Source organism: Cupressus sempervirens, chromosome 7 (genome assembly GCF_028749045.1).
Source record: "Cupressus sempervirens isolate cs-2001-9-10 chromosome 7, ASM2874904v1, whole genome shotgun sequence".
Taxonomy (NCBI): domain Eukaryota; kingdom Viridiplantae; phylum Streptophyta; class Pinopsida; order Cupressales; family Cupressaceae; genus Cupressus; species Cupressus sempervirens.
Genome location: NC_143124.1, coordinates 661,006,178 through 661,016,297, shown reverse-complemented (window position 1 = coordinate 661,016,297; position 10,120 = coordinate 661,006,178). Strand labels below are relative to the sequence as shown.

Below are 10,120 nucleotides of genomic sequence, written 5' to 3'. Positions count from 1 at the left end.
AATTTCAATCAGAAATTTGACATGAGGGATGGCAATAGGGGTGCAAGCAAAATTGAGACCACGCTTTAGAAAATTAAAGGACAGTGGGTCAATGCTAGCACTAGATAAATTGACCACGAGTTTATTCTCCCAATTGCGAACCGAAGAGGTGGAAAGAGGAGAGCTCAAGGGGACGGGTGAAATAGGGGGAGCGCACAACAAGACAGAGGAGGGCAAGACAGCTCGAATGGTGAAAGGAGAGGAGGTCCCACCAAGAAGGGAAGGCAAGGAGGACAAAGGGACAGGAGAAGATGACGCTAGCAAGGTCGAACCGAGGCCCAAGGCAGCGGCTACGGGGGCTGCTAACGTAAGATCTGCACAACCTTGGGTGACAGGACCCGCACCAATAAGGGGAGGGGGTAGATGCGAGGGGCACATCAACAAATCAAATCCATGATCCGCTAATTGAATGCGAGACTTATCAAGCACGAAAGAGGAGGACGCGTGAACAGGAGGCGTACCTACGCAAGCTGGAAGAGATCCGTTGAGCAAAGATGACCGTTGAGAGGGGGAGGACCTCTGACCGAGCGCGCTAAGGATGGGAGACTGCTGCAACTGATTATTGGAGGACCCCGCGTTAGGAATGACCAAGGGGTCGTTGTGCTGCCTGCGCACATTAGCTGCCAACGAGAGGTGAGGATTAGGGCTGGAAGTGCTACGAGGAGAGATATAAAGGTCCAAGACGGGAGAAGGTGCTGGAGTGATACTTTGAGGAGCTGGAGCCAAGCGTCTGGGGGAAGAAGCAACCGACGAAGGATATTGGAAGACTCGCGAGGAAGGAGCGCGTCGGGCTGAACATGACTGGTCTAGATCATGCAAGTGATGAGGACTCATAGGTGCAAGAGGGGCCAAGGAATTGTCGAGCAAAGGAGCAAACAGGCCTGCGTGGTCTACCATTGCATTGGGGACACCAGCGAAAGAGGAGGCTGAACGAAGAGAGGAGTCGCAAGCAAGAGAGAACTGAGAAGTGCCGAGCGAAGAGGAAGCACAATAGTTGCGTGAACGTTGGAGCAAGCGCCAAAACTTGGCTTTTTGTCTGATGCTACACTGTACCTGCCGCACATTTCATATTCGGATGCTCTCTCATCCTGATGATGGATCATGTAGTATGATCCGAAACGTTGATGCTAAAAAAACTCACACAATCTAATCCAGAAACATTGCTCACATTACTAATGGATTGTGGAAATCTGATTATGTTAATTGATATCCTTCATGGGAGGGAAATTTGTTTCAAATCCAAGCAGCAGTGGGGTGGTAGGTACAGTGTAGCATCAGACAAAAAGCCAAGTTTTGGCGCTTGCTCCAACGTTCACGCAACTGTTGTGCTTCCTCTTCGCTCGACACTTCTCGATTCTCTCTTGCTTGTGACTCCTCTCTTCGTTCAGCCTCCTCTTTGGCTGGTGTCCCCAATGCAGTGGTAGACCACGCAGGCATGTCTGCTCCTTTGCTCGGCAATTCCTTGGCCCCTCTTGCACCTACGAGTCCTCATCACTCGCATGATCTAGACCAGTCATCTTCAGCCTGGCGCGCTCCTTCCTCGCGAGTCTTCCAATATCCTTCGCTGGTTGCTTCTTCCCCCAGACGCTTGGCTCCAGCTCCTCAGAGCATCACTCCAGCGCCTTCTCCCGTCTTGGACCTTTGTATCTCTCCTCGTAGCACTTCCAGCCCTGATCCTCACCTCTCGTTGGCGGCTAATGTGCACAGGCAGCACAACGACCCCTTGGTCATTCCTAACGCGGGGTCCTCCAATAATCAGTTGCAGCAGTCTCCCATCCTTGGCGCGCTCGATCAAAGGTCCTCCCCCTCTCAACGGTCATCTTTGCTCAACGGATCTCTTCCAGCTTGCGCAGGTACGCCTCCTGTTCACGCGTCCTCCTCTTTCGTGCTTGATAAGTCTCGCATTCAATTAGTGGATCGTGGATTTGATTTTTTGATGTGCCCCTCGCATCTACCCCCTCCCCTTATTGGTGTGGGTCTTGTCACCCAAGGTTGTGCAGACCTTACGTTAGCAGCCCCCGTAGTCGCTGCCTTGGGCCTCGGTTTGACCTTGCTAGCATCGTCTTCTCCTGTCCCTTTGTCCTCCTTGCCTTCCCTTCCCGGTGGGACCTCCTCTCCTTTCACCATTCGAGCTGTCTCACTCTCCTCTGTCTCGTTGTGCGCTCCCCCTATTCCGCCTGTCCCCCTGAGCTCTCCTCTTTCCACCTCTTCAGTTCGCGATTGGGATAATAAACTCGTGATCAATTTATCTAGTGCTAGCATTGACTCGTTGTCCTTTAATTTTCTAAAGCGTGGTCTCAATTTTACTTGCACCCCTATTGCCATCCCTCATGTCAAATTTCTGATTGAGATTGAGAATGCCATTAGTGGCCTAGCTGCGAATGTCGCCAAAGAAATTAGGCAAGACTGTGCGGTTGCCCTGAGGCATGCCAAGCCACCCAAGCGCAACATCCCCAATTCTTAGATGCGTGCCTTCCATGACTTAATTCGCAATAATGACATTATCATTACCAAAGCTGACAAAGGTAATGCCACTGTTGTTATGAACAGGCATGACTACGTGTCTAAAGTTCTTGACTTACTCTCAGATTCGAATAGCTATAAGATCCTCTCTCGCAACCCTTGCTCTATGATCCTTAAGAGAGTCAAGTCCAGTTTGGCCAAGTCCTCGTTTGATGAGTCAACAAAGAAAAAACTGTTGCCTTCTAAAGAGGTGACCCCTCGCATCTATGGGGTTCCGAAAATTCACAAATGTGGCATCCCATTAAGACCTATTGTTGATACCATTGGCTCTCCCACGTACTTGTTGGCCTCCCACCTGGCCAAGATCATCTCGCCTCTACTAGGAAAGTCTGACTCTTTCATCAAAGACTCCAACCATTTTGTCCAATTCATTCAGGACACCAAGTTGGAACCTAGCGATATCTTGGTTAGGTTTGACGTGGTTTCCCTCTTCACCAAGGTCCCCGTTCTTGACTCCATCAATCTTGTCAAACGCAAGGTCGGGGATGAGATCGCAGAGTTGGTTGAGCTTTGTTTAAGATCGACCTTCTTCTCTTTCCAAAATTTCTTCTATGAGCAAGTCAATGGAGTAGCCATGGGTTCGCCCCTCTCCTCGGTCATCGCTAACCTCTTCATGGAGCATTTTGAGGAGATGGCTATCCATTCCTTCCCCCTCAAACCCAAATGGTGGAAACAATACGTTGATGACACTAATGTTTGTTGGCCACATGGGCTTGAGAACCTTGAACTATTTCACTCTCACATCAACAGTTTGGTCACCAACATTTCCTCCGCCAAAGAGCTCGAGTCAGACCATCAGTTGTCTTTCCTAGATGTCCTTCTTATTCGAAAGGCTGATGGGTCATTCGATCGCAAGGTTCACCGTAAGACCACCCACACTGACTTGTACTTGCACGCATCCTCCCACCATCACCCCAACCAAAAGGTTGGCATCCTTAAGACCCTCGCCCTTAGAGCTTTCAGAATCTATGATGACGATAACTTGCATGAAGAGCTCACTCATCTTCGTCATGTATTCATGTTAAATGGATATTCTCACAAGCAAATCTCTAAGGCTATCAACCGAGCCAAGTCCTTCTTTCTTTCTAGGTGTACCCTCAGTCCTCCACCCAACCCACCTCCCCGGTTTGCCACCCTTCCTTTTGTCGATGGCATCTCTCAAAAGTTGGCGAAGATCTTATCTAAAAAGGGTCTTCATACTGGTTTCAAACCCCTTTTGCAGTTACGTCATCAAGTTCATCCCCTTAAGGACACCAAAGACTCTTTCCTCGACTCGGGAGTCTACAAGATTGAGTGCTCTTGTGGGGCCCCTTACATAGGGGAAACAGGCCATTCTTTTCGTACCAGAATTCGTGAGCATGGTGCAGATATCAGACATGACAGAGCCCATAAATCTGCCCTTGCTGAGCATTCCTCGGCCACCAAACATCACATTTGTCTGGAGACCGCCAAAATTCTTTCCAAGGAGGATAACTTCTTCAAAAGAAAACTTAAGGAAGCTATTGAAATTAACTATCATCCCATCAACCTCAATCGAGATGATGGATGGTCCATTAGCTTGTCTTGGCAACCTCTTCTGGGCTCGCTTAATACTCAGCATCACCCTTGATGCTTCTCGAGCTTTCCTGCCCCCTTGGTGTGTCCCCGAGTCTTCCCTCGTCTCTCCCCCGTTTTGGCCTTTTCGATTTTTGGGGGAGCCCCCCCCCCCCCCCCCCCCCCTTCATCTTTAGTCTCTTGGCCCCACCTTTTGGTCTCGGAGCTCCTCCCTCCTCATGTTCTCTGTGTTCCTTTTTCAAGGTGTTTCTTGTTGTCTCTCCTCTCTTTTTTCGTTTCTTCTTAGCCCTCTGTGTCGCTCTAACCCTCAAGCTCTTTCCTGTGCCGTTGGTTTCAGCCTTGGGTCTTCCATCTTGATTTCATGTTTTTTATTTTTATTATTATCCTCATTTATTTATTTATGATTTGTTTTTTATCTCTTTGTGCTTGTATTCTTTAATCATGGTTGGTTCTAGTTGTGTCTTTTTCACATTTATGACATATTTACGCATTTTCTTATAGTAGCGTTTATATTTTTTAGGTTCGATCTATTTATTTAGGGCTTTTTGCTCCTTAGCTTAATTTTTTTGATTTATTTTGTTTTTAACTTCTTTGTTTTGGTATTAGGGTCCTTTCTGTTGATTCTCGTCTTGTTTTTTCTCTTGGGATCATTTTTTTGACTTGTTCGATTTTATATCTATACAGTTGTATATAAGTACATAATATTTGCACATGCTTATAGTTAGTTATTTTTTGTTCATATATATATATATATATATATATATATATATATATATATATATATATATATATGTGTGTGTGTGTGTAAGGGCTTGGGTCTATTTTATTTTTATTATTATTATTTAAAATTTTGTAATTTTATAATTTTTAATTTTTGTATTTTTAACCTCTTATAGTTATTTATTTATTTTCATAATCGTGTGCTCCTTCCTTTTTCACACTGATCCTTAATTTTTTATTTATCTATTTATTTTTTTAAAAATAAAATAAAATTCCTTTATATATATATATATATATATATATATATATATATATATATATATATATATATATATATATATATATATATATATATATATGTATATATATAGATTTATTTATAATTGTATATATATAGATTTGTACATACTTACACATATATATAGATATATATCTATATATATATGTATACATACATATACATATATATATATATGTATATGTATATGTATGTATATATATATATATGTATACATACATATACATATATATATGTATATGTATGTATATATACATATATATACATACATATACATATATATATGTATATGTATGTATACATATATATATATACATACATATACATACATATATATATATGTATGTATACATATACATACATATACATACATACACACACACACACACACACATATATATATATATACATATATATATATATATATATATATATATATATATATACATACATATATATCTATATATATACATACATATATATCTATATATATATATACATATACATAGATATACATATATATATATATATATATATCTATGTATATGTATATATATATAGATATATATATACATACATATATATCTATATATATATACATATACATAGATATATATATATATATATGTATATCTATGTATATGTATATATATATAGATATATATGTATGTATATATATATATATGTATACATACATATATATCTATATACATACATATATATCTATATATATATACATATACATAGATATATATATATGTATATATCTATACATATATGTATATATATATATACATATATATATATGTATATAGATATATATGTATATATATATATACATATATATATATGTGTATATATATACATACATACATATATATATGCATACATACATATATATATATATCTATGTATATGTATATATATATAGATATATATGTATGTATATATATATATATATATGTATACATACATATATATATATATACATACATATATATCTATATATATATACATATACATAGATATATATATATATATGTATGTATGCATATATATATGTATGTATGTATATATATTTGTACATAAATTTATTCATTTAGTTATAGATGCGTATATATCTATATATATTAGTGCGTTGGTTTAGTTATTTATATGCATGTATATACATATATTCGGTTATATAGTTATATTTATATATTTATTTATTTTTTGGTGTGTTCTATCTTTTTCTAGTTGATCTTTTTTATTTTTTAATAATTCTTCACATTCTCCAGTGTCCATTTGAACCTTTTCTACTTCATTTTATTGGTTTTGCTCCTACTATTTTCTCATTGGTTATTCTGTACCTGTTCTCTTTGTGGTTGTGTCTTTATTTTTGGTCTTCTTGGTTTTTGTGCCCCTCCCTCCCTCTCCTTTTAGGACTGCTTGTGGTTTCCTGGTCTGCACATTTCATATTCTAATGCTCTCTCATCCTGATGATGGATCATGTAGTATGATCCGAAACATTGATGCTAAAAAAACTCGCACAATCTAATCCAAAAACATTGCTCACAAGGTTACAACTATTTAGCTACAACCTCAAAAAAATGGAGCTACCAAATGATGCAGAATGGAGGACCCTAAAGAACTTCATTGGAGCTGGGTCATCTTCTCAAACTGTTACTATTGCTGTCAGTGGCAGTCATAGCTAATAGCACTAAGAAGTAAGAACTTAGTAAGTGATAGTACTATAATCATTTTTTTACTTGTTGCTTTTTAATTTCAAATTTTAGATTTAATTCTAACTTTGTTTAATGTTAATTGTTACAGGAATCAAGGGCCAACATATCAGGATAGTTGGATAGCCATCCATTGGCATACTATTACTACACAAAGTAGATGGAAAAAAATTTCCTACTCCTACTTGAAAAAATTGTACAATTGGCAATGTGATTGTACACACATAATGTATTATGCAGTAATAATCTGATTATATATACAATTACAAACCGACCTATAGCTACTGTTGCTCCTTTGTATCTACAAAAAGAAATTCGGCGTCATTTCAATTTGACATTGAGTTATTTGCAAAGGGCTGTAATTGTTTGTAATTGTTAAATGTATTATGTTATAGGCTAATTTATAATTATAAATTATAATACAATTTTTTAAAAATAAAACTTATTCTATTAAGTGCATTATGTTACAATTTCTTAAAGAAACTAGAATCAATGAAAATCTAAAAGTAAAAATGTCTAAAAACTAGAATGAATGAAAATCTCAAGTTCAACATGTACTATTGTATTAAAACTAGAATGAATGAAAATCTCAACATGTTTAAAAAATATAATCAATGAAAATCTCAACATGTGTAGACTCTAAAATTAATAACTAGTTTCAATGAACCTCTCAACATGTAAGTTTGTAACATCAACATGTTCAAAAAAAATTAAGCATCTATAAAATGACGGTGAATGAAGGTTATAAATTAACTTCTACAAACATAATTAATTAGTAGATAGAGTCTTAGATCAAAGCTACTAGCCTACTACTCAACTCACGTAGAATTTAGAACTTGAAGTTGAGAAGCTACCATAGTTGCCACTCCACCTAGACCGACTTAGCATCACTATCATCAGAATCCTCCTTATTTATTGCATATAACATTTCATTTTTCGTTGTGTTTTCTTCAGATTCACTGTCAGCATCAGTATGCATGCCAAAGTCAACATCATCTTCATTGCTTCCAATATCAAGACATGAACCACTGCCACTGCCACTACCACTTCTTTTCTTTGACATTGGTTTCTCCAAATGCTAAGAGCCCTGTCATAAGAGAAACTATCTACCTCATACCTAGAATTATAGAGCCTCAAACAAATCCAATTTTTTGTCTAATTTTTTTCTAACCTTTGACTTCAGGAAGCCCAAAGTACTAAAAACTCTCTCATCCTCCACTGAACCCAATATCATTGTCAAACATAAATCAGTAAGCTTGAAATATTCTAGTATTGACTCTCTGAACTAATTTCTCTCACCAAGGTTTTTTCAAAGCTTTGTTACCGCTCCCTCTTCATTTGGGTTCTCCATAAGATCATATCGTTCCCTCATTATGTTTGCAAAAGAATATGATTGATCTCTCAGTCGAGATTCATCTAAAATTTCATTTATAGTTACTTCATTGATTACTTTAGGTTTGGAAAATTTTTGAGTCAAAGTCATCATCCTTCTTCAAAAATTAGTTAGACAGTTTAGAGACCAATATTGTGGAAAAAACAATTGACATTGCTTCAAGCAGTTCCTTTGGAGGGAATCTGAATCTAATTTCTGATGAAAGATTGTAGCAAACTCGCTTGACAAAGTCTTTGATCTTCTTGAAGTCTTCACTTGTAACACGTGAAAGTGCTTTCTCTGGTTCTGATTCAACTTTGTTTCCTGCTTCGTTGGGGTTGGAGTTGGGGTTGACGTGGGCATAGTACTGCATTGGTATGTCAACTCCACATACCTTGGCATAAACCTCATTGTTTGCACCAATATGTAAAAAGTTCCCAGGATTGTTCAAATATGTGATTTCTATCCACTTTGCAAACTTTGATTCATCTAATGGTAGTAATTGATACAGAGTATCCAAGCTATTACATGTCATTTTACACAGCTTATTATATTCTGCAATGTACATAGCTCTTTAGTGAACCTTTTTTATAATATTTCTCATGTCTTGTAGCATGGGGAGAATAATTGCTAAAGTTAAGAGTATCTAAACATTAGTTAGACTTGAATATAGCCGAGGGAATTTTTCTTGCATAGAGTGGATTAGTCCAAGCAATGATAGATATTTAGAGATTACTCGATGTGCTGGTTCATCCAAAGAGATCCATCTGGTATAATTGTCTTTAAGAAGCTTCCTCCTATAAGGAAGTCCTTGAGCAAAGTGTTGAAATTTCCAGGCTCGTTTTGGACTTCGATAAAAGTATTGGTAAATCTCTTTGATTAGAGATTCCACTTTACTTACACAAGAAAAATTGCTAATAATTCCAAAAACTAGATTCATTTGATGGGCCATGCAATGAATGAGAATAGCGTAGGGTGCCAAATCATTCTTGATCTTTTTGCAAAGACTGCCTTTTTGACCTTGCATAATCAAAGCTCCATCCTCTCCAACACATACCAAATTTTTGGCAATCTCCATGTTATCCAAACCTCCACATTCAATTAGAGTAGTCTTTAATAATTCATATAAATTTTCAGCTGTCGCACTACAATTCAATTTAGCAACAAATAGTAGAAAGGGTTGATGACAAAGATCGTTTATAGTATAAACATGCATGCACACCTAGGAAGTATTATCAATTGTTGTAATTTCATCTAGAGACAATGCAATGAAATTTGAGTGTTTTATTTTTTCCTTCATATCTTGTTTTTCAACCTGTGCAAGACATCTAGCCCATTCTCACCCGTTGTTTACTGACCAATGATTGTTCAGATAGTTTTAAACTTTGAAAAAGTGCAATAAGGTAGTAATTGAAGGGTAGTCTATCATAGGATGTCCTCTACTCAAAATATAAAAGACCACACTTAATTGAACTACTTTTCCCATATTTTGTACTTCCATTGTTTTCCCAATGAAATCTTCAATGGAACCTTTTACTATAGAACGCTTCTCCCGTAATTGCTGGTGTAACTCATAAATTTTAGCATTCTTGATATGCAGATAGTTGTCCTTTATTTTCCAAGTTAGCATGAATTTTTCAACTTCATCTATAGTTTCCTTTTTGTAAACTTTACCAACATGCTTTTCTATGGTATCAAGTTTAAGCTGCAACCTCTTCTCCTTCTTTGTTATATCTGCGCAAATCTTACATTTTCATTTTACAGGAGGCTCACCATCAATTGGATTGGCCACTCGTTCAATGAACTGGTACTTTTCCACCCATTGTAACTGAAAATTCTTATTGGACATATCCTAGAAAGATCGATCTTTCTTTGATTACAATTTTATTTTCC

At 37.3% G+C, this 10,120-nt stretch overlaps 1 protein-coding gene across 1 annotated transcript; it reads left to right on the top strand.

Moving 5' to 3' along the window:
- The first annotated feature begins 2,503 nt into the window (after positions 1–2,503).
- Positions 2,504–4,171, top strand: LOC149548392 (uncharacterized). Its single transcript, XM_089794256.1, has one exon. It carries the CDS (start codon positions 2,504–2,506, stop codon positions 4,169–4,171), a length of 1,668 nt encoding a protein of 555 aa, XP_089650382.1.
- The last annotated feature ends 5,949 nt before the right edge of the window (positions 4,172–10,120 follow it).